Source organism: Rissa tridactyla, chromosome 21, assembly GCF_028500815.1.
Source record: "Rissa tridactyla isolate bRisTri1 chromosome 21, bRisTri1.patW.cur.20221130, whole genome shotgun sequence".
Lineage (NCBI taxonomy): Eukaryota > Metazoa > Chordata > Aves > Charadriiformes > Laridae > Rissa > Rissa tridactyla.
Genome location: NC_071486.1, coordinates 4,652,962 through 4,677,023, shown reverse-complemented (window position 1 = coordinate 4,677,023; position 24,062 = coordinate 4,652,962). Strand labels below are relative to the sequence as shown.

Below are 24,062 nucleotides of genomic sequence, written 5' to 3'. Positions count from 1 at the left end.
CGGGGCCGGATAGCGGCATGGAGCGGGCGGCGGGGGCGCTGGCCGCCTCGCTGGCCGAGGGGCTCATCAAGTCGCCGCGGCCGCTGATGAAGAAGCAGGCGGTGAAGCGGCACCACCACAAGCACAACCTCAAGCACCGCTACGAGTTCCTGGAGACGCTGGGGAAGGGCACCTACGGGAAGGTGAAGAAAGCCCGGGAGCGTTCCGGGAAACTGGTAAGGATCTAAGGATTTCCCCCCCCCCGTCGCCGGTGCATCCTCACCCTTGAGCCGGTGCGGGGCCGCTGAGCATCCCCCTGCTCTGGGCAGCATGGCCCCGCTGCATCCCCCCCCCTCTCTTTCCCCATTTCGCCCCGCTGCATCCCCTCCCTCTCTTTCCCCATTTCGCCCCGCTGCATCCCCCCCCCCCTCTTTCCCCATTTTCGCCCCGCTGCATCCCCCCCCTCTCTTTCCCCATTTCGCCCCGCTGCATCCCCCCCCCCCTTTCCCCATTTCGCCCCGCTGCATCCCCCCCCCCCTTTCCCCATTTCGCCCCGCTGCATCCCCCCCCTCTCTTTCCCCATTTCGCCCCGCTGCATCCCCCCCCTCTCTTTCCCCATTTCGCCCCGCTGCATCCCCCCCCTCTCTTTCCCCATTTCGCCCCGCTGCATCCCCCCCCTCTCTTTCCCCATTTCGCCCCGCTGCATCCCCCCCCTCTCTTTCCCCATTTCGCCCCGCTGCATCCCCCCCCCCTCTTTCCCCATTTCGCCCCGCTGCATCCCCCCCCCCCTCTTTCCCCATTTCGCCCCGCTGCATCCCCCCCCCCCTCTTTCCCCATTTCGCCCCGCTGCATCCCCCCCCCCCCTCTTTCCCCATTTCGCCCCCGCTGCATCCCCCCCCCTCTTTCCCCATTTCGCCCCGCTGCATCCCCCCCCCCTCTTTCCCCATTTCGCCCCGCTGCATCCCCCCCCCCTCTTTCCCCATTTCGCCCCGCTGCATCCCCCCCCCCCTCTTTCCCCATTTCGCCCTCGCTGCATCCCCCCCCCCTCTTTCCCCATTTCGCCCCGCTGCATCCCCCCCCCCCTCTTTCCCCATTTTCGCCCCGCTGCATCCCCCCCCCCCCTCTTTCCCCATTTCGCCCCGCTGCATCCCCCCCCCCCTCTTTCCCCATTTCGCCCCGCTGCATCCCCCCCCCCTCTTTCCCCCATTTCGCCCCGCTGCATCCCCCCCCCCTCTTTCCCCATTTCGCCCCGCTGCATCCCCCCCCCCCTCTTTCCCCATTTCGCCCCGCTGCATCCCCCCCCCCCTCTTTCCCCATTTCGCCCCGCTGCATCCCCCCCCCCTCTTTCCCCATTTCGCCCCGCTGCATCCCCCCCCCCCTCTTTCCCCATTTCGCCCCGCTGCATCCCCCCCCCCTCTTTCCCCATTTCGCCCCGCTGCATCCCCCCCCCCTCTTTCCCCATTTCGCCCCGCTGCATCCCCCCCCCCCTCTTTCCCCATTTCGCCCCGCTGCATCCCCCCCCCCCTCTTTCCCCCATTTCGCCCCGCTGCATCCCCCCCCTCTCTTCCCCATTTCGCCCCGCTGCATCCCCCCCCTCTCTTTCCCCATTTCGCCCCGCTGCATCCCCCCCCTCTCTTTCCCCATTTCGCCCCGCTGCATCCCCCCCCTCTCTTTCCCCATTTCGCCCCGCTGCATCCCCCCCCGGCAACTGGGAAGGCGCAGCCCTCGCCCGGTGCAGCGTATGGGGGGGGGGGGGCTGCGGTGCTGCTGTGCCCAGGTCTGGGGGACAGTCCCCCCTGGCTGGGGCGACCTCGCTGCTCCCCTCGCCCACTTGACCGCGTCGGGCTTCCTGGTGAAAGGAGGCTGTAGGTATCCGGCAGCGAAGAGCAAACATTGCTCTTGAGTCTGAAGGGCTTTTCCCTTCCTCTCGCCCCGGTTCAGGGCTGGGTTTGCCCGCTTGCCCTGGGCGGCGGTGGGGGACCCGCTGGCGAAGCTGAGCCCCTCCGACCCCCGAGTGTGTCTGATTGATTGAAATTGTGACTTAATCAACGCCGCAGCCCCTCTGAAGCAAGTGGCTCTGCACAATGCACGGCTCAACCCAGGGCGCAGCGACCCGGTGTGTGGGGAGAGGAGGGGGACCCTCACCCCCGGGAAAGCGAGGTGCTGCCCTCCCGGCAGCCTTGTCCTTCGGGAACCTGCAGAGGTTCAAAGGGCAAACTCGAAGGTGATTTCCCTGCCCCTGTTCTCTCCCCAGCACCCTGCGGTGTGGGATGGGACCCAAGAAAGACCCAAACCCATCTTGAGACCGTGAGGGTGACAATGAGGGTCCCCCCGCAGGCGGCCAGACTGGCCCAGCAAGGTGCCGAGGGCTGGGCAGAGGAGCAGGGTGTGAGATCGGCTCCCTAACGTGCCACAGAGGCATGTCAAGGAAAACAACCGTAAATCTGCGAGGTTTTGTTGTGTAACGCGACAGCTCTTAATGAAGTCAGATCTGCCATTTCCATTAGCCTATCTGATTCTGAAGAAGCTGCTGTTTTGCTGCATAATCAGGGCCTTGAAATGCAGCTTCCACCCACAGACCTAGAAGGATCCCTCCCCTGGGGATGGGCGAGAGGACTTGGCCTTCCCTGTCAGCACCTAACAAAGCTCGTCCAGGGAATCTCTAACTGCCGGAAAACTTACCTATCTGTGGAAGTCTCTTAGGACAGGGACTCGTTTGTCTAGCAGCATTGGGCTATTATCATGCAAACTAAATACACAGGCCAATGACTCTCCAATAAATGCTGGAGATAGTCAAAGGCTCGACTAACTAGTACCTCCGCGAGGTTGCCCTGTAGGAACAGGAGGCTTAACCACAAATCTCTCCTCTTCCCACGAATTCTTTCGTGTAGCACTCAGCGTTTCCGGACCTGGTTAATCTTTGGGCTTATCCTGAGCTGGGTTGTTATTTGCGCCTTCTCTAAGTGGCTTTCACTTCCTAAAAGCCGAGGTGTGGGAGCAGGTACTGCTGCCTCTGTTGGTTGCCCCTTGTGGGCTGTGTGCATCCCACGTTACCGGCTGAGGCTGTAAAGCTGGAGCTGCTCCATCCATGGGGTTTTTTTGCCTCTGGCTAATCAGAAACTGCCTCTGTGAGATGCACCGAATATCGAACCATCTCGTTTTACCACCTAGTTCCCTTTTTTTTTTTCCTCTGAGTTTTAAGCAACCTACCTGCACTTCGCTCAGACCAAGATGTGTCTATCAGTAGACTGCAGGGAAGACCAGGCTCCCGCAGCTGAAGGATTTTTGGGGACTGCATGAACATTCCTTGTCTGGAAAAAAACCCACTTGTTTTCTGCTTAGAAATCCTTTGGGTGAAGTGATGCTCACTCCTTTTGATGGGTACTTCTGCTGAGTGCCCTTCCCAGACATTGGAAAATTATTGTGTCCCTGAAATGCCAAGCAGGTGGGGAGAGAGTTGCAGAGTTGCTGGTTCTTTTTCCTTTCCCCCTTTTTTTTTTTGTTCCCTTTTCTTTTTCCCTGTGTCTTTTGGTTTGAAGATGGAGTAACGTGTGCCATGGTGGTGCAAACTGGCTCCTGCACCTGTTTGAATGGCAGCATCTGGCCTTTTTTTTTTTCCCCACCCCCTTCCAGCCTGGTATCCTGATCCATGGCCTGCAGCCAAGTCAAATAGAAAGAGGGACCTCCTGTGGGACTCCCTCGCGGTGTCAGAAATGTATTTGTGGCCCTGTGTGGTGTCAAGGGAAAGGCAGCACCTGGAATATTCCAAAGCAGCGAAGCCTCTTTTGATCTCCAGTAAGGGGCGAACCCCGCTCTTTTCCGGAGTGGGTTGTAATCCATATTTCATGGAGCATGAAATGCTGCACTTGCAATCTGGAACAACTTCTGAAGTGCTGCCTGGGGTTGTAGCTTAATGCATCTTTCAGCAGCTGCTGAAAATACCTGTTCTGCCCCCAAAAAACTTTTAATTAAAAGCCTTTTTGACTTGGAAAGTACTCTCGAGTTCCCTAGGCTCCTGCAGCGGGACTTCTCGGGGCGGTTTCCTGCGGGAGATTCTCATGGCGTTGATGGTGGAGGCAGTGTGGAGGCTCTGGCGGTGGCTGTCCCTGTAGCTGCTGGTCCCCATCTCCAGGGTGGCCGGGCATGGTCTTTTCTGTCTCAAGGGGAGATCCTCTGCTGTCAGCCCCCTTAGGTAGGGAAGATTTTGGAACAAAGCCGCTTCTCGGCACCCCTGGGGAAGGACAGGATGGTCGAGGGATTAATCTCCCTGGCAGGGCTTGACAGGCAGATAAATCATCCCACCCTGAGCGTCTGGGATGAGATGCAGACCCGAACAGTGCTGTGCCCGACCGTTACGCAGGCGGCTGGCAAGGGGAGCCCGGGGCTCTAACAGCATCCTGAACCTGCTGGATGCTGCAGCCCTGACTGCGTCTGCCTCGGAGGTCCCTAACTGCCGGGCTCATAGGTGAGGGCATTCTCCGGCACTGCTGAATACAGCCAGCGGCGTCTCCTCAGGCTTCCCTTGGCTTTTTCCGGGTGGTGGATCTTGCCCCGAGCCCCAGCTCAGCAGTGTATGTGCGTGGGCATCTTGCTCAGCGAGCAAATGTGCTGCCCGCAGCCCAAAATGCTGAGGGGCTGGATGTTGAGCTTTAGGGGGGGGATGAATCGAGTGAGTCAACAGGAATCTGGGAGGGCAGTAGCAGGCTGTCTTACTGCAGAAAGGCTTTTCCCGCATTCTAATGGGGTTCATGTAATCAGCAAAAAATTGTTAAACTTTAACCTGTTAACCTAGCATAAAGGTCAGGGGAAAGAATACCTGGCTTTCAAGAAACTATTAAGCGCCTTCGGTATTGCTTTGTACAGAAACTTGGGCCTGGGTCATTGAACTTCCCTTGGCCAGAGTCCATTCTACTTGGACCATTCAGCTCTTGGGGCTGGTGCAGGCTTCTCCGGGGCACGGGAGGCAACCCCTGCCCTGGCCAGTGCTGGCCTAAGGTGGCCCAGTGCAGCAGAGATGTGCCCTGGGGCCAAAGGGACTCTGTCGGCCATCTCTCACGTGCCCGTCTGAGCCCTTAAAATTGGGACAGTCTCCCAGGAAGACAGTGATGTGGCAGCTGAGATCTCGCCGCTTTAGCGCCTGGCGACTTGCTGTGGGTGCGATGGGCCCCGCTGAGCGCGGGTCACAAACTTGCTCTGAGCCTTCTGCCACTTGGCAGGCTGGGTCTGGAGGAGCGAGGTTTCCGATTCCCCTAAATCAGAGGGAGGTGAGGCCAAGTGTCCATCTCACAGCCCCAAAGGAGGTCCCTGCGCATCGTAGCCATGAGCGTCGCTCCTGTGCTGGCAGCTGGGGCTGGTGGGTGTCCGTGGCCCCTCTCCCTGTTGCTGGGAGACTGGTGCGGGGGTCCCTTTACAGGATTAATGCTGTTCCGCATTCTTGTCTGATACAAAAAAAGAGCTTCTGCTGGATTCAGTTGTAAATTCAACCCTAGGAGCACATTGTCTCTCCCCAGCCCCTTTGAAAGAGGATTAGAAGGCATCTATTCTCCAGCACTTACTCTTCTTTCTCCTCCCCTTTCAATTTCCTTGTAGAGGATAACTTGAAAACCCAAGTGAAAGCCTGGAAAGCGGCTCACGTCGCCAGTACTGGGTCTCCCAGCCGGCTGGAGCACAGTCCTGTGCCTAGGAGGGATCTAATCTTTAATACCAAACTTTCTCTTACTGCTACGTAATCGGCTCCTTTAAATAAGTATTGGCAAGAACAACAAAACCTGTTGGTGTTTTTTGGGGTTTTTTTTAGTGTGGTGTTTTTTTTTTATGACCCCAAGAAGACGTTGTTGTTGTTATCTTCCAAGTCATGTGTGCAGGTCACATTCCTTTGGCTGGCTGCGGTCCAGCGGCGGCTGTAGCCTGGGACACAATTCCCGTAAGCCAGGGCACATAAGTGAGGAGCGGGGCCGTGCTACCTGTGGGAGGAGGCTTGGGGACCTCCTCTGGTAGGAGCTGGCAGCAGGTTTCCCTCGGGGGGAGACTGGGGGGAGCTTCTCCCTTGTTCACAGCAACAGTATAAAACCCTGATTGATAAAGTTTGCTTTTATTGGAGTTGTTTCAGTGGTGCCGCACAGCATCGCCCTTAGGTGCAGCATGCCTGGGTGGAGAAGCGGGACCATTAGTCTTTGGCTTATGAGACCCTTCCCAAAAGGGGGGGGGGGGTGGGTTTCTTGCTGTGCAACAGGCTTTGGGAAGCGGCGATGCTCCTGTTCCCCCACAGCCGGGTGACCCACTGTGCGTGTCCTCATCCGCAGGTGGCTATCAAGTCAATCCGGAAAGACAAAATCAAGGATGAGCAGGACCTTGTCCATATCCGGAGGGAGATTGAGATCATGTCCTCCCTCAACCACCCCCACATCATCGCTGTCCACGAAGGTGAGCCTCCCTCCTCTCCCTCCTCTCCCTCCTCTCCCTCCTCTCCCTCCTCTCCCTCCTCTCCCTCCTCTCCCTCCTCTCCCTCCTCTCCCTCCTCTCCCTCCTCTCCCTCCTCTCCCTCCTCTCCCTCCTCTCCCTCCTCTCCCTCCTCTCCCTCCTCTCCCTCCTCTCCCCCAAGCGGACCCCCCCGTGGGGCTGGGTACCGGGACAGGCCGTGTCGCGATGGGGTCACCACTCTCCTCCCTCCGCTCGTTGGGAGCAGAAGCCATTTGCCGCGTCCTGTGCTGTGCTGGTGACTCAGCGCCGGCGGGGAGAGCAGATGCTGCTGGGGCTGTGGTTTCCCCGCCTGCGTGTGGAGCAGCGGCGAGGGGAAATACCTGCTCCAGAAATAGCCGCTTCCCATCCTGTCCCCTCCCGCCCGGAGAGGGAAGCTGGCTCCAAAAGCTTACATGGCTTTTTGAGGCTGGAAGCCTCGGCGCTGCTTCTGGTGAGAGGTTGTGCCATAGCGGGGGAGCTGGTGGCCAGGGTACCCCCCAAATCCCAGTGCCGTGTGTGGCTCTGATCATGCTGGATGCTCGCCCTGGCCATGGGAAATGCACGTTTCAGTGCCGGAGCGGTGGGAATCTCTGTGGCTCCGCTCTCAGCCCGAGGCAGGAGCTAATCTCAGCACCGGAGTCCTCCTCATTTCCCTCCCCTGGGGCACAGGAAAACCAAACCACAGGGTGCTGGGAGCGCTCCCGGTGCTGCTGGGAGCGCTCCCGGTGCTGCTGTGCTCGGCTTTACGGCCAGGGCTGGGCTTTGCTCCCAGGGTGTCAGGGCAGCACCTCCGGGGGAGTTTTTTTGAGTTCCAGCTATGACCAGACTTAAAGCAAGTCTCCAGCTGGATCAGGCTTTGCTTAAACGCCAGGTCCTTTGGCTGCAAACCCGGCGTGCCCCGTGCTCCTCCTTGGGTCTGGCTCTGATGGGGTCACCGCGATGGGCCGGTGCCGGGGTTATCCAGAGTCCTTTTGTCCTCTAAACAAAAGCAAGCGGATTGGCAGTTCCTACGTGGTGTTTGCAAGGACTGAGTCACGCTGGCTGCTGGAATTCAAAAACATTGAGGTAGCTTTCTGCAAACAGGAAGAAAACGCTCCATCTCTCGGCTGGAGCTGGAGTGTTGTTGGGAGCGATGGGAACACACAGAAGCGCCACTGGGCCATGCCAGCCGGTAGCTCCGTTGCCTTCCCCCTTGGCTGGGCTCTATCTAGCAAAGAACCACGCGTCTTAGTCACCTTCTGGCAGAGCAGAGTCTTTTCTCCTGTGCTCGGTGGCTGCAGAGGCTGCTTGGCCAGCAGCCCTGGTGGCACTGTGGGACACGGGTGCCAGCTCTAGCTGTCCCCTGTCTGACCTGCAGAAACCCTGACACCTCCTGTTTTGCAAAACAGTCCAAGGGCACAGGCAAAGGGGTGGGCAGCGTGTTAGGGTCGGTCATGCTCGTTAAGAGGCATGTGCTAATGAGAAGTCCCTTAGCTCCGACCATCCCTCCTAACACCCCGTGGCTTCCCGTCTCCGCGCAGTGTTTGAGAACAGCAGCAAGATCGTCATCGTGATGGAGTACGCCAGCAAGGGGGACCTGTACGACTACATCAGCGAGCGGCAGCGGCTGACGGAGCAGGAGGCACGCCACTTCTTCCGGCAGGTCGTCTCCGCCGTCTACTACTGCCACAAGGTGGGTTGGCAAGGTGCTTCCCATCGCCTTCCCGGGGGGAAAATGGAGGGATCGGCTCCTGTGTGCGGCAGCTGGGACTGGGAAAGGTTCCAGTGCCTGATGGGGAAGCTCAGCCTGGGCTGGGAGGTGAAGGGAGCTCATGGCCGTTGGCCTTTCCCAGGAAAGGGGTTAATCCTCTTATCAGGAGGGTGCGGCAGCACTTGGGCTCAGGCAGAGGCAGTGCCCGAGTGGCTTTTGGAAAGTCCTTGCCTCGGCTTCCCGCTGCTGCCGTGTGGGGCTGAGTAACCCCAACGGGGAGTTATTGACTCCCGTCCCACCCGGAGGGAAACACCCAGGGCTGGCGGCTGGGGCTGAAAGCCGAGCCCTTGGTCACCCATCTTGTCCCCTGAAAGGGGTGTAAAGCTGTAGGGCCTTGTCCAGGGCTGTGGGACAAGATTTGCCTGCCCTGGAGGACCCTCGAGCCTGTGGGTCTCCCTGGAGGATGCTCTAAGGCCATGCCTGGTCCTGGCTTGGTCCTGGGTACCCACGTGCCCTCAGCAGGGAGGGCGGGTTGCAGGGCACCTCCTGAACCCAAAGCAAATGGGGGACTCGCTTAGCTGGGCAGCAGCAGGTCCCGGCAAAGCATGGAGTGGTGCCCAGCGTGCCCCAGCGGGGGCTGGCACCAGCCACTCTCGTGGGTGCGTGGCTGGGGAGGGTGCGGGAGCCCAGCGTGGCGCCGGGCGCGGGGTGCTGGCGTGGGAGCCACCCTGCTCCTGCTCCCGAACAGCACAGCGAGCTGGTAGCACCCATGTCGGGACGTGGCTTACAGCCTGTCCTCATCCTCCATGCACCCAGCGTTATTTACTGCTCCTCTGATTGCCATCAGCGTGTCCTGTTTGCGTGCCGCTGTGGCGGTGAACGGCAGTGACCTCCCCGCGCTGCCTGACTTTCCCTTCCTCAAACACGCTGTAAACTAAACCCAGCCCTCCCTTCCCTTGCGCAGAATGGGATCGTTCACAGGGACCTGAAGCTGGAGAACATCCTTCTTGATGCGAACGGGAACATCAAGGTGAGAGGCAGGCAGAGCCTGGCCGCGCTTTGGGTGTCACCCGGCAAAGGGGTCCGAGGGATGCTGCCCAGCGGGGATGGACTGGGGGTGGCCATAGCACCCCAGTCCCCCCAGGGCGTGTGGTTCTCCACAGCTCTGGGAAGCATCTCTCGGCTCTGGGACCGCTGGCATCGCCTGTGTGCTGCTTGCCCAGGAGATGGGGAGCCAGGAGGGTGCCCATACCTGCCCCCCGCTCTCTGTGCGTGGCACCAAGCGGGAGAGGCTGCAGAGGCAGAGCCTCAGTACTGCCTGTAAAAGCCATAAACGTCTATCTGACTGCTGATAAGAGGGCAAAGTCTGAACGCTGAGGTCAACGCACGACCGGGCTGGATAAGAAAGGGCTCTCCCAGTAAAAGTCCCGGTCCCCTGTGTGCCAGCCAGGCTGGCGGAGGGATGTGTGGGGCAGCTCCCGGCTCCGCTGGCCCTGAGCGATGCTTTTCGCTTCGGCCGGGAGCGCTGCAGCCACCCGGGGAGGAAGGGCACGGCAGCAGCCGGGAATCAGTGCAGTCGGTGATAAACAGGCTGCGGGGCTTTATCTCTCTAAGGGGTAATTTTGCAATTGGGAGCTTGCAAGCAGGGACTGTGCCTTCTGCTCACTGAGAGGTGACGGGTGTAATGAAGATAATGAGTGCCTGTGTGCCAGGCGGAGCTGGTAGGGACTGAAGCAGCCTCGTGTGGCTGTGAATGAGCTGGAGGAGAGCCCGGCAGCTCTCCCTCTAACCACACCTTTGCAGCCACCTCTGCTCCCAGCACGCTGGTGATGGGGCTGGAAGGGCAGAGCCGCAGGGCAGCTGCTGCCATGGCTGGGATGAGCCTTCTGGGAGGGGGAGAGGGGCTGGAACAGCCTTGGGGGTGGAAAACTGGGATGCTGCTGCTCCCCGAGGAGACTGAGGGCACCCAGGACCAGGATACCAAGGGTAGCCCCGGTTTCAGCCCAGCCTGCAGCTTGAGAGCTTTGGGTGGCTTCACCTGCGAAGGGGAACCCTGGTGCTATAACAGCTATAAATGTCTCTCCAGATTGCGGACTTTGGCCTGTCCAACGTTTACCAGCAGGACAAACTTCTGCAGACTTACTGCGGCAGCCCTCTCTATGCATCCCCCGAAATCATCAACGGGAGGCCGTACAAGGGCCCGGAGGTAGGTTGTGCCTCCCCCCCGGCATGGTGGGGTGTTTTGCTGCCTCTTTGCTGGAACTCTGGAAAACGCCGGGTGTTTTTCCAGCGCAACATCGCGGGCAGAGCCCTCCCTGTGTGGTTTGGGGTAAGAGGCGCCCTAAGACCGAGGGCCAGTGTGCGGCAGCCGCAGTGGGGTGGACGTGGTGGGATGCAGGTGGCTGGAGCTGCCCCACGCTGTGTCCTCCCCCATGGATGCTGCCATCCCGGGAGCTGCTGCTGAGGCTTTGGTGAGGGAGTTCTGCCCATCCAGGGTGGGGGCCAGGGCAGCCTGGTCCTGCTGCCCCCCCTCCAGGCTCGTCTCTCCCTCTGGCAGGTGGACAGCTGGTCGCTGGGCGTTCTCCTCTATATCCTGGTCCATGGCACCATGCCGTTTGATGGTCACGACTACAAGACTCTGGTCAAGCAGATCACGAGTGGGGACTACCGGGAGCCCACGAAGCTGTCAGGTAGGCAGACCCCCCTCACCACCACCCTACAAATCCCCCCCCGTCCCCACCCCGTGCTCCCTTCATACCTGACCTGCCTCTTCCCCAGATGCCTGTGGGCTGATCCGGTGGATGCTGATGGTGAACCCAGAACGCCGTGCCACCATCGAGGACATTGCCACGCATTGGTGGGTGAACTGGGGCTACAAAATGCCCATTGGGGAGCAAGAGCTGCTGCGGGAGAGCGATTCCCCCCTGGCCACGGTGGCAGAGTGGCTTCGCCGCTCCTCCCGGCCCCTCCTGGAGAATGGCTCCAAGGTGCGATGCTTCTTGAAGCAGCACATCCCCGGTGTGGCCCTGGAGCGTCAGCGCTCCCTCAAGAAGTCCAAGAAGGAGAACGATGTCTCCCACGCGCTGCAGGAGGTGGCCCTGGCCCCAGAGAACCCCTCCAAATCCATCCTCAAGCGGCCTAAGGGCATACTGAAGAAGAGAAACTCCTGCGAGCAGAAGGTGCCTGGCCCCGGTCCCCCACCGGCAGCACCCGTGGGAGAGGTGAGGGGTGAGGATGGCGAGGTGGCCGCTGCAGGTTTCACCCAGATCCTGCCCTCCGGGATGCTGCCTTGCAGCACGGGCGTTGGAGCGGTGCCCACAGCCGTGCCCAAGAAGGGAATACTGAAAAAGCCCGCGACGAGGGAGTCGGGGTATTACTCCTCCCTGGAGTGCTGCGAGTCTGGGGATGTCCTGGACGCGGGGAGCTTGGACCTCGATGGGAGCGTGTTTGCTGACAACCCCTCCCCGGAGCAGGGTCCCCAGGGTCTCCCTGCCCGTCGGAAAGGCATCCTCAAGCACAACGGCAAGTACTCCTCTAGCAGCACCGAGCCAGAGAGCCCCCCCGGGCAGGGCTTCGGGGGCTTCGGTGAGGTGCCCCTGCCCCAGGCGCCCCGTGCCCGCCCGTCCAGCGCCGTGAGCGAGGACAGCATCCTCTCCACGGAGTCCTTCGACCAGCTCGACCTGCCCACCCGTGTCCCCAACAGCAGCGGGGGCATGCGGGGCTGCGTCTCTGCCGACAGCCTCCTCCGGCTGGAAGAGGAGGAGGGGATGGAGGGAGGACGCAGGCTGCGCCGCTGGACTGTCACCCATTGCCGGAACCCCCTGGCAGAGAGCAGCTTGTCCCTGGCGGGCTGTGACAACGTCACTGAGGTCTACCGGCGTGCCGTGGCCATCGGCATGAAGTTGAGCTGAGGGCACGTCCCGGCCGGGTTCCCCGGGTGGTGGGTGTTGGGGAGGGGGCCGAGCCCTCCCTGCCCCGGTGCTGCTGAGTCACGTCCCACGTATTTATTTTGCAGCCTCGTGCCCCCCAGGGAAGACTGGGGGTGCAGGGAGCTGCAGTGGCTGTGGGGCATTGGTGGGGGGGGACACGACACCCCAGGGCCAGGACATTAAATGGGCCAAAGCCCTGAGTGATCCGGCCACTGCCCCCATGGGGGGGCTGGGGGGGCTCCCGGGGGCTCCTCACTGCTGTCCTCCCCTCGCAAACAGGCTCATCTCATCGAAGGGGGAGAAGCCAAGGGGTCTGGGGGGAGTTGTTGGTTTTCGTTGGTTTTTTTTTTTTCCTTTGCACTGTTTTATTTTTTGGCTGCACAAGATAACGGATGGGGCAGGCGATATACCTCAAACAAGCTGGAGATGTAGCAGGGTGCGGGCGAGGGGCTGAGAGGTGCTGCCCCGGCCGGTGTCTGCGGGCTGGGCTCTCGGGATGTGCTGGCAACCGGGTCCAGACCACCCAGGCCCCAGCTCTTCCCTCTCCTGTGCTGAGAAACCCAACTGGATCTGGCCGAAACCCCAGTCTGAGAACACGCTCTGATGCCAATGTCTTTAATTTTTTTTTTTCTTCTTCTTTAATGTTGAAAGGAGGAGGAAAAAAAAGCACCTTTGGTGAGGCACCGCATCTTTATTTATTGCCTTTGTCCGATGTGATGTAAAACTTCAGCAGTGCGCGATGTGTCTGGCTCCATAACGGCCTCCCAGATGTTTCTCCCGGGGGGGGGGTGGAGGTGTCCGTGCCCTTGTCTCACGAGCCGTACGTCGAAGCTCCGTTGCACTATTGCCACGCGTCCGCTGGCCCTTTCCCTTCTCCAGGGGGTGTGTGTTTTTTTTCCCCCTCCTTCCTACAAAGTGGTCTTGAGAAAACCATTAAATTAAAAGCAAATGTTAGATCTGAGTTGTTACTTTGATTGCGGTGCCGTTGCAGCTCGGGGCCGGGGGGGGGGGGGGACAGGGAGGGTGATGGGGGGCTGGTGGCTCCCGCGCTGCTCCCAGCGGGATGGGGCTGTGCACGGTGGGTCTCACTCTGGTACAGGTGACCATGAATTAGCTCTGGACACGTGTCCTGTGTGGTGTAAAACCTCCGTGCAGTGTGTGCTTGGCCCCTCCATGACTTCTTCTCCAGCGCTGAGGCTGCTGGTGGGCTTAAACTGGTGCTTCCCCCCAGCACGGCATGGTGCTGAGCTGCAACTTGTCATGTCCCTTGTGTGGGGGCTCAGCACCCGCCGGCAGGGGGGTGGGCTGTAGATTTTAGGGCTGAGCAGCTGCTGCCGCTTGACCCAGCGAGGGGGGGCTGGCTGGAGGCAGGACCTGCCGCTGGGGTGCTACGGCACGGGTGTGGGGATGCTGCCGGCGGCGTGCACCTGCCCCAGAGCCCAAAGTTTAGGGGAAAGCTGCGATGGAGACAGATGGCTGCTGAGGATGGATGGCTGCTGAGGATGATGGACCTGTTCCCTCTGGGTCCCCACCGCCGGCAGCCCTGCTGTCCCAGCTCCGCTTCCAAGCCCCTTTCACAGCGCTGGCGGTGCGTGGGTTTAGGTTTATGAAATATCCGCAGGGCTTGGCGGCAGGAGCTGCCTCCTGGGCAGCTGCCATCTCCCCTCACAGCGCCTGCAGGTGCCTCTGATGGAGAAAAGACCGAGAGAGGCCGAGCCCCGGCAGCCGGAGCTCAGCTGTGGCGTGTACCGGGGGGCTGTCTCCTTCCAGCCCTTTCCCCCATCTTCCTTTATCCTCTTCTCCTGCTGCAGCATTGAGACCACTTTTATTGCTCTATAAAGCCCTGTAACAATTTCCCGTTTCCAGTTGGGTTAATAGGAGACATTTCAGGTCTTCTCCGCCCCACGGCTGAGGGGCAGGGGCAGGGTGGCAGGGCTGCCTGCTGGGAATGCTGCCGCCGAAGCCGTGGGGGGCCACACACGCTCTGCCCCCCGCTGCGCATTCCCTGCATGCTTCCTGTGCCATTAAGAAATGCTGGAGCGCTTAAAACCACTCCGAGGGCATCCAGCTTAGCCCGGGCAAAGTCCCAGTGCCCCGTGGGCTGCCGAGGTGGGATGGGGTGAGATGGGGGCCACAGCACTCATGGGTCCGGGGCACGGAGCGTCCCAAGGTGGGAGTCAAGTTGGGCTGTTTTTAACAGCCACGGAGGGACAGAGCATCCTTTTTGGAAATTGTCTGTGGGTTTGGTTTCTGGACCATCCCGGGGTGCTGTGGTCGTGTTTCATTAATGATTTGCAAGAAAATGTTCTTGTGTGTTGGCTCCAGAGCTGGGCTGAGCTGCGGCAGCTACGGGGGGGCACCACATGGACGTGACGCATGCACTGACCACCCCGTCACGCGTGTCCTGGCTGGTGGCAGTTGCTGTTTGCACGGGATTAGGAGCCGTGTCTCCGTCGGCTCAGCCCAGCCCCAGCTTGTGGCAGCCCCCTGGGGCTGTGGCGGAGAGCGGAGCCCTTGCCCACCCTGTCCTGAGCCATGGCGATGTGCAACGGTGGTGAGCCCCTGGCCCAGGTTGCCCAGAGAAGCTGTGGCTGCCCCATCCCTGGAGGGGTTCAAGGCCAGGTTGGACGGGGCTTGGAGCAACCTGGGCTGGTGGGAGGTGTCCCTGCCCAGGGCAGGGGGTGGCACTGGCTGGGCTTTAAGGCCCCTTCCGACCCAAACCATGCTGTGATTCTATGAAATGCCATCAGAGACTCCCAGGGCTGGATGAGCGGGTGAAGGAGGCGATCTCAGCCCGAAGGCACCTCGGAGGTGGTGGGAGGGAGACGCAGTGACCATTCCCCATCCCTGCTGATGCCCCCCTCCCCGCACTGTGCCCATGCTCCCGGCATTCCGCCGCCAGCCCTTGGAAACGCTCCTTTCATCCCAGCCCTGATTTCCGCTGCCTCTGCCCCCCGCGCAGCGGCTGCCCCCCACAGCCGGGGGCTGAGCCCCCCTTTCAGGCCACAACTATTATTAACAGCTCCCTTTTATTCAGCCCTTTCATCCCGAGGATTCACAAACCCTCTGCTTCCCTCCTGCCTCCCAGGCTCCTGGGAGCCGCTTAGCACAGCCCCTGTCCCCGCCGTGGGTGTTTGAAGCCAGGGAAAATGACCTCAGCAGCATTTTGCTGAGAAAATGCCATTTTTTGGGGGTGACTTCAGCTGACCTGCTGCGTTTGCAGGCAGCGCTGCCTCGGCATGTGGGAGCGGAGCTGTGCTCCTGCCAGGCTGGCTTGGGGGAGAGGGAGAAACGGGGAGAAACACCCAAAGATAAATCGTCCCAGCTGATGAGGTAATGCTGGAGTGCTTGGAGCGCAGCGTGTTGCCCTGTGGATTTATGCCAACCGGTGCAAGCTTCCCCTGTCACTGTCCCAAGGGGTTATCTGGGTGAAGCCAGCCCGCAGGAAGGACCGTGGCTGCTTGGGGGTCATCCTGGACCCCTTCTGCTGGTCCTCGGGGTGCTGGCGTCCTTCTGGGGGCAGCTGGTGTATCCCCACCGGGGTCTGGTGCTGCAGACGTGGCCAGAGGGCAGGTGTGGGGATTTTCAGGCATGAAAATTGGGCACTTCCAGGGATTTTTCAGGCGCTGGGATGCAATGGATGGCATGGCTGTGGCTTGGTGGGTCACTTGCATCCCGTGCTGCACCGTCCACCGTCCCAGACCTATAACCCCCGCTCATCTGGGGGGCTGTTGCAGGAGCCACGTCCCTGTGCAACACCCATGAGCAGCCCCAGTGCCCTGAAAAAGGGGAGAAAAGGGTTATTCTGGGGCCGAGGTGGCTGGAGGAGGGGAAGCGAGCAGCTTGGCTGGCACTCCCAGTGGGTCCTGCCCGGGCCGGGATGGGTTTCCCGGCAGAGGGGTGCTGCGGGCGCTCCCCTGGCCCCGGGGAGCTGCCGGGGCCCTGAGTCACCCCACGGCGCCACGCTCCTGTCCGGGCTTGTGCCGGGGAGCCCGGATGTGCCCAGCCCATATTTGGGGCTCGGAGTGGGGCAGGCGGAGCAGGCTCAGGGAGGGGGGGATGCGGCGTGGGAAGGGAGACACGTGTCTTCCAGTCGGGGGGGTGCCTGTGACCCCCAGGGACAGCCTGCAGCAAAGGCCACTTGCGTGTAACTGTTGAGAATGCGGCTGCAAGAAGCGCAGGGTGCAGCTGGCATCTCCCCGGTGCTTGCAGGAACCCTTCTCTTATCAGTGGAAAGGCGATGCTGGCAGGGCCACAGCCTGCTCTCGTTAGTGACCGGCTCCTAACAATGTCCAGGGCATGCAGCAGCTCAAGGAAGTGCGGGTGGATGCCCCAGGTGACCGGGGGTTTTCCCATCAGCTGCCTGCCGGCTGTCACCTCCCCGACGGCCGTGACCAAGTCATGCTGCTGTTCCTTCCTGTTGAAATCTCCTGGTTTTGGTTTTCTTTTCCTCAGGTTTTCTGCTTGAGCATTTTTTTGTCAGTCTGACGCATCGTGGGCCCAGAGCCAACGATATTTCTAAGACATTTTGTCGTAACTTTGAGTGCCAGAACAATTAACACAACAAAGTTTAGATGTTTCCTTTGCATGTGATGCTTTCAAAGTAAGGCTTTTTTTTTTTTTCTTTTTAAGGTGCCTCCACTGCTACCTGTTTGATTGCTGGATTTCTTTGAAGATCTGAAGAAGAGAAATCCCCACATGAAAGTCCTCCCGTCTTCAATGGCACTTTGCTGCAGCCTGGAGCGGCTGAAAAAGGGGAGAAAGCGGCACCCGGAAACTTTGATCCTGTTTCCCAGGAGCACAAGGAACGGCTGCATCACGTCTGAGCCTGACACTTCAAAATGTGATCCCGGACCCCACTGGGGACCCAGATAACCGAGCGCTGCTGGCCACCCTGAAACATAGAATCACAGAATGTGTTGGGTTGGAAGGGACCTTTAAAGGCCATCCAGTCCAACCCCCTGCAGTGAGCAGGGACATCTTCAACTAGATCAGGTCTAGATCGCTCAGAGCCTCATCCAGCCTGGCCTTGAATGTCTCCAGGGATGGGGCCTCCACCACCTCTCTGGGCAACCTGGGACAGTGTCTCACCACCCTCAGTGTAAAGAACTTCTTCCTAATGGCTAAATCCTGAAGCCCCAGCACCCTCCCGAAGCTGCGGTGGTTCTGCTCGGGCCGCTGGGTCCCACTGGGGGAGGCAGCCCACGGGATTTCTCCGAGCAGGATGACTCTGCCCATCTCTCCAGAGCAGCAGCTCCGCAGTCCTGGGGTGTGCTGGGGGGGGCTGTGGTCTCCTCTGCAGCAGGACGGGGCAGAGGGGAGCAGGGAGCGGGTGCTGGGCTCCGCCGGCACTGCTGCAGCGTGGCTTGCAGCCAAGGGACCACCTGGCCATGTCCTGTCCCGCCTGTCATTTGCAGGGCCATCCACCCCACCGTGCCCACCGTGAGCTGATGGGATGTGAGCACCACAATCGCATCGCGAGCCCCACAAGCGCTCTCACCGGACAGCCATTTGCCTGAGCATCCTGCCCGTCCCTTGCCGAGCCCCGGCAGGGGCCAGGCGCGGCTGCACGGGCAACTGCCACAGGGCAATAAAACCCCAAACTCTTCCCAAGTACTTCATCTATGTGTAAAGCAGACAGGGAAGGCACAAAGCTGGTGGGGCTCCCGCCGGCGCCCGGCGAACCAGCCGCGCTGGCTTGGCTGCCTGGCTGCTATCGCCCGGCGAGCGCGGGGCTGCCATCGGGCTCTGCAGGGACGTGGCACACCCAGATGCTGTCTCCCTGCCAGGCTGCCAACGCGGCCCTCCCCGCCGGAGCCGGCTCAACCGCTTCCCCCGGGTGCAGGCTCGGCTTCTTGCAAAAGCAGGTGAGGCAAGAAAGGAGCCCATTTTTCCGGAGGCAGCGGCTGCGAGGTGGGGTGGCCGGGGCTCAGCGCCGCTCACACGCCGGGCAGTGCCGCTGCGGGGAGTTCCCAGCCGGGATGCAAACCTGCTCCTGACACGGCAACCATGTCCCAACCTATGCAAATGCCATGAGCAAGAAGCAGGCCTGCTGGCAACTCCGCGGTAGGTCCTGTGGGTAGATGGGTATTGGCGTTCCCATTTTACACCTGGAGAGGCTGGAGTCACACAGTTCCTTGGGTGCCTGCCGATGCAAAGCATCGCCTCACTGGATCGTCAGGACTGCCTCGGTTGGCTGCATACCAGCCTCCCAAATTCGGGACCCACCAGGTCCAGCCCTTTCAAGAAACCCGTCTGGGTGCTTCTTTGCATTCACAGGCAACCAGATACGCTGGGAAAATCACCCTCCCCTGCAGCTCCCAGCGGTCCCGCACTCCCTTCCCATGTGAGACGCAGGACAAGCTCCCTCACGGCACTGGGCTGGGGATGGAGGCTCCCAGCTGATGCAGAAATGGCTCCTGGCAGAGGCATTTTGGAGCCTCCTGCTCCCGGCCAGGAGGGTCGTGGTGTTGGGGTGCAGCCTTGCTTGGGGTCTGGCTTTCCCCCGGTTCACCGACCCCATCAGAGCCTGCTCAGGCGGAGGGGTGCTGGCCTGGGCACTGTGGAGATGCCATCGCGGTGACGCGGCAGTGAGAGAAGGTGTTACAAACCTCGGTGTCCCACGGGGCCACCTGAGTCACTGCGCTGTCAGGGTTTCACCCCAGACGGGCCATCCCGGGGACCCGAGGGATGACGGCCAGCAGCTTGCACAAACCTGTGGTGCTTGATGAGCACCCACGAGGGTGCCTGTAGCCGGGGAACTGCCCACGGTGCAGCCCCACACCTCTGCGCCCTGCCCGCATCTCCCTGCAACACCCTGCCCTGGGCAGCCGCGAGGGTACCAGCCCACGGGCAACAGGGACAGGAATGGCAGAGCCATCACGGACCCTCCAGGAGGCCGGGGGATGGGTAGCAGGACCCTGAGCCTTTGGCCAATTTGCTGCCTGGCGTGGGGCACCGAATGTTTAATTCAATTTACGTTGGGACCCGCGCATCACGAGGGTGACTGGCACAACCAAGCCATGGTCCCCGCTGAGGGTGCCCTTGCGATAAGGTGCTTTGAACAGGTGCTGCCCCTTCCCTCTGCTCCTCCCCGGGGGCTCTTGCCCGGCAGGAGGCAGCCGGGGAGACAGCAGGGACCCCCCCAAGCCTCCACCACGCTCGGATTGACCTGCGAGGCCGGGCAGCCCTCGGGGAGCTACATGATCAATTATTTTTCTAATCTTATCTAGCTGTCTTTCTCCTGCTTTCTCTTGTGTGCCGTTCTCTCCCTGCCTTCCCCTCCCTGCCTTCCTCTCCCTCCCCTGCACTTTGTAGCCGCCCGACAGCCCCGCTTCCCCCCTCCAGCCCTTCGCTTTGATCCTAGGAAGAAGCAATTGATCCTCCTTATCTTTATTGTGGTAGAGACATTCCCAGCACTGCCCTTAATTAAATTCCTCTTAATTTTCTTCCGTGAGCCTTTCTTTCCCCCAACCCCAGACGAATATTTATTTTTAAATGTGCAATTAAATTATTAGGTTGGCCATGAGTATTAACAGGAGCCAGATCCACCAGGGCTCTGCTCTGCGGGGTTCAGGGGGCAACCTGGGGGCTTTCCCCCCGCTCTCCCCTCCCTGTGCTGAGCCGCGGGTTCACAGGAGCTCGAGGTGCTGCTGTTTGCCCCGTGTGCCCGAGCGGGGATGCCCAGGGCAGGGAGACGAGACTCGGGGGCTGGCAGACCCCGGGCTGCTGCAGGGCCTGGGACCAGCCTGTGGCAGAGGGACAACACATCTCTGGCCAGGCAGCGCCAAGCATCAGCCTTTCCAAAGCCTGGTGTCACCAGGAGCAGCTCCACGGTGTGGCTGATGTGTCACCGGTGGCTTGCAGACGATGTGCACGGGAGCCCTGGTCCCCCTGCCATTGGCAGCAGCCCCGGAGGGGTAGGAAGTCGCAGCCAATGGCTCCCTCCTCGCCTTTCCCTGGCCACGGGCAAGCAAAGCTAAGCTGCATGCGGGGCCAGGCAGGCACCCCCCGGCCCCGATGGGGATGATGGAGGCAGCACGGGCTCATGGGTGGCAGCAGCAGCCCGCTGTGCCCTGCTGTGCTCTGGAGAGGACCATGGTGGCACTGGCACCAGTCACAGCGGCGTGGGCACTAGTCACAGTAGCACAGCCACTAGCCACAATGGTGAAGGCACTGGCCATGGTGGCACTGGCACTGATCACGGTGGCATTGGCACTGGCCATGGTGGTGCAGGCACCAGCTATGCACCACGGGACCATTGGCACCAGCCACGGTGGCACAGGCACTGGTCACAGTAGCAAAGGCACTGGCCATGGTGGGGCAGGCACTAGCCGTGGTGGCATTGGCATCAGCCACAGTGGCACGGGCACTGGCCACCACCACTCACATCAGGTGAGACCCGAGTGCCCCAGATCCGGCCGCCGGCTGTGGCTCTGCACCGCTTTAAGCTTTTCCGCTCGGAAATTTTTCCTCCAGACACTTTGACCCCGGGGGCAGTGAGTATTTTTCATGTAGATCAGTCGAAATTCCCCCGGAGACAGCGCAGGAATGCGAAGCATGTTATCCTTGGTACCAGCTCTTTCTTTTTACGGCCTAAGCTTGGCCACGCCGGCGGGGAGGAGGGGATGTCTGGGGTCCTGCCGTCTTTCCCATTGATAATTGCCAGCATCCCCCCCGCCAGTCCCCCTTCCTCCTCCTCATCCTCCTCCTTGGGAAAACTCCCCCTCTGTGCTGCACCCCCACCGCGTGCCTGCGTCGGATGTCCCGGGGGGTGCCCAGGTGAGGGTCTCCATGCCAGGGTCTGCAGCGGGGTGAGGGGGTGCAAGCCGGGGGTGAAGGAATGCCAGCAGCACCCCAAAAAGGAGGCAAGTGGTTCTGCGTCCCCCCATGAGGGAGCAGCATCCAGCTCTTGGTGCTCCTCTCCTTGGGCACGCAGGGCGGTCCCCGGAGCAATGGGGACGCTGTGGGGATGTTTGGGAGATCCACCAGCAGAGTAGAGTGTAGAAAACACATTATTTTATCATCTGAGGCTCATGCAGCTGGAAACCCGACGGCGTAACGCTAGCGAGATAAATTGCTGCCTTGTTCATCTCCATTAAGTGCAATTACCTCTTAGATACCAAAACAATTTGTTATTATTACGTGTTCCAAGCTCACTGCGGTGATGGGTGACATGAGGCAGGGGAAGGGGGCCAGCGCTGCCTGGCCACCCCTCTCCCCACACCATGTCACCTGGGCACCCCGGGGTACCTTTGGGTGGCACCGGTGGTGCGGCTGCAATGCTGCAAACCAGCCCCAAACGGAGAGCAAAGACAAACTCTGCAGAGGGAAGGGTCCCTCCGTCTGTGCCAGCCAGAGAGGTGCCACCCCGCGTTAGTGTCCCTTGTCCCTGCAGAAACCCTCCCACCCATCTCTGGCTTTTCCCGCTGAGCTCCCATTGTCTGTCCCCTCCATGCAGCGGGCACCAGCCTCGGCGTGTCCCCACGCCAGCCCCGTGCAACACGGCTCCCAGCGGGTACGAGCTGCTCCCCCCATGCCTGCAAAGGGGTGGCTGAGCCCTGGGGACACAGGGTGCGGGGCCATGAGGGTCCCCGTGCCCGGTGGCACCAGCTCGCTGTGTCTCGCAGCCACCGGCGCTGCCCGGGCCCCCGTGGCCCCTGTCACTCTGTCTTATCCCGCTCTCAATAGCGGACTGGGAGCCCAGCTGCAGCTATTACATAAAATGCAATTAGCAACGCGGGCGAGGGAGGCCTGAATGGCATTAAGGAATTCCTCCCGGGCTGACGTCAAAGCTTCACCTCTCCTCCCGCCACCCGCACAAAGGGGGCCGTTATGAGCCCCCCCGGCCCCACAGTGCCGGTGCCCACTGGGAGAATGCGAGTCCTCAGGGAGCCCCGAGCTGCACATGCCATACGGGAATTGTCCCTGCGACCAGCATAAATGTCACTAGCAGCTCCCTGGCTCCCTGCGCAGGATTTTCTGGCTCCTGCATCCCCCTTGCCGGGCATGGGAAGATGCCAGCAGGCCCTGTCTGCCAGCTGCTTGCCCGTGGGAGGGGGGCTCGGCCGGGTGCCCAGGCCTGGGGCAGTGGGAGGATGCTGGATGCAGGAATGGCAGTGGGAATATCGCGCCTGCCTGGCACAAGCCGGCCCATGGGCTCTGCTGCTCCCCGGGGCAGGATGGTGTGGAAGTGGGGACCAGCCCAGGCAGCTGGGCAGGGGGGACAGGCAGGTCCAGGAATAGGAGGTATCAGAGGTGCCCAAATTCCCGCTGGGATGTTATCTGTCCCACAGGCTGGAGGAGCTCTGCTCGCCGCCCCAGCACCAGGGCCTCCTCCTGCCGCTGCTAAGGACATCGCAGGGGCTGGCCTGTGCCAGGACGTGATGTGAGTGTCCCAAAGTGCCACAGGCTGCTCCTCTGCCCAGGCTGGCAGCGCCCTCCTGAGCCAGGGGAGGTGACAGGGCTCACGAATGAATGCTGCTCCTACCCCGACACCACAGTGGTTGCTGGGGCTGAGCTCTGGCACACATCTTCTCCGTGCTCACACACCCTATTGCACCCCTGCCCCACTGCCAAGGGAGCCTGCACCCTCCTGAGACAAGGTGCTCGCTGTCCCCAGAAGAAATCCCTCCTTTTCCCGCAAGCTCAGGGACACCATCCCCTTTCGCTGCTCCAGACCCCCCGGGCAGGGGCGATGGGGAGATGCCGCGCTGCAGGCAGGAAGGGGTTAAGGTGTTAAAGCGCTAATTGGGGTGAGGGACCCCACCCTGCCCCACACGCCATTTAGGAAGGATGCTCCGGGGCGGCTCTCGGGCCGCCGCCCACCGCCGGTCCCTCCGCGGCGGAGGCCGGGGGCCCCCCTGCGGCCGCGGGTCCCTTCAGCGCCGCAGCCCCCAGCCCGGTGGGTACGCCCAGACCGGCAGGAGAAAAGGCGGAAAAAAGACTTTTCCCAGTTCCTCCCCACTCCTGCCTGCCGGCGGGGGGCTCGCAGCGGTGGGGCAACTGCTCCCCCCGCGGTTCTCGAGGGCTCGGGCGGGGCCAAGCAGTGAAGGGAGCTGGGTTTAGGGAGCTCAGGCTTGGAAATTTAATTACTCGCTGCTTTGTTCTTGCAGGTATTTAATGGTGTAAGCGCTGAGCTGGTGCTGGTGCAGCACACGCCTCGTCGGGATGTGGCAGGGCAGGTAACTCTGCTGGAGTTGAGGATGTGGCAGGTTCCCCAGCCTGAAAAATCAGCCCAACTCTGGGTAAGACCCTGTTGCTCAAATGAAGTTCATGGAGATGTGACCATTCGCTCTAGAGAGGATGTGCCCTGGGTGTCCCCTGCAGCAGCACTGTCCTGCTCACGGGGGTCCGGCTGTGAGTCAAGGAGTGCCTGGGAGCAGGGTCCATCCACGTGCCCCCAGTCCATGACTGGGTCTGGAGGTACCAGAGGTACTGCTACATCCCCTCCAAGCCCCACCACTTTGTTTCTCCCCACCTGTGTCTGCTCAGCAGCCAGCTCAGACCCATTTCCCATCTTTCCAGGTCAAAGCAGCTGAAACCCAGCCTGCTGCTGCGCTTCAGGAATAGCGCAGGCTTATCTCCCGACTGCCCCCCCCTGCTCCCCCATACTGAGCTTGATCGCAGCGTGTGTGGTTTAACCCTGGTGCAAACCAACAGGCCAGGATGCATCTGGGCCCTGCTGCCATGTCTCCGTAAGGACAGCGGGTGCCACCTCTCACTGTGGTCACCCTCCAGAAGCGATGGCTCTTCCCCATCCTCAGTCTCCTCCACCACTTCTCTCCTTGTTGATGCATTCAGACCCAGCGCCCTGGGGTCGGGGCTCCCACCCAGAGCTCTCAGCCGCAGCCCCAGGGTACAAGCGGGGGTCTCCAGCCCTCTGCCCCCCAGCCCTCCTCCTTGCAGCCCCCCATCCTTGTGTTGCTGGTTCCTTTGGCAGAGCACAGGGCTCCTGCAGGCACCCGCTGCCCCACGCAGAGCTCCTGCACCAAGCCCTGGCTGAT

At 61.1% G+C, this 24,062-nt stretch overlaps 1 protein-coding gene across 1 annotated transcript; it reads left to right on the top strand.

Annotated features, from left to right (window-relative positions):
• Positions 1-13,011, top strand: NUAK2 (NUAK family kinase 2). The gene is made up of 7 exons (XM_054181536.1): positions 1-215; positions 6,282-6,402; positions 7,959-8,110; positions 9,093-9,158; positions 10,215-10,334; positions 10,686-10,818; positions 10,907-13,011. The coding sequence occupies exons 1-7, from the start codon at positions 18-20 to the stop codon at positions 12,037-12,039; spliced, it is 1,923 nt and encodes a 640-aa protein (XP_054037511.1). The 5' UTR covers positions 1-17; the 3' UTR covers positions 12,040-13,011.
• Positions 13,012-24,062: the final 11,051 nt, after the last annotated feature.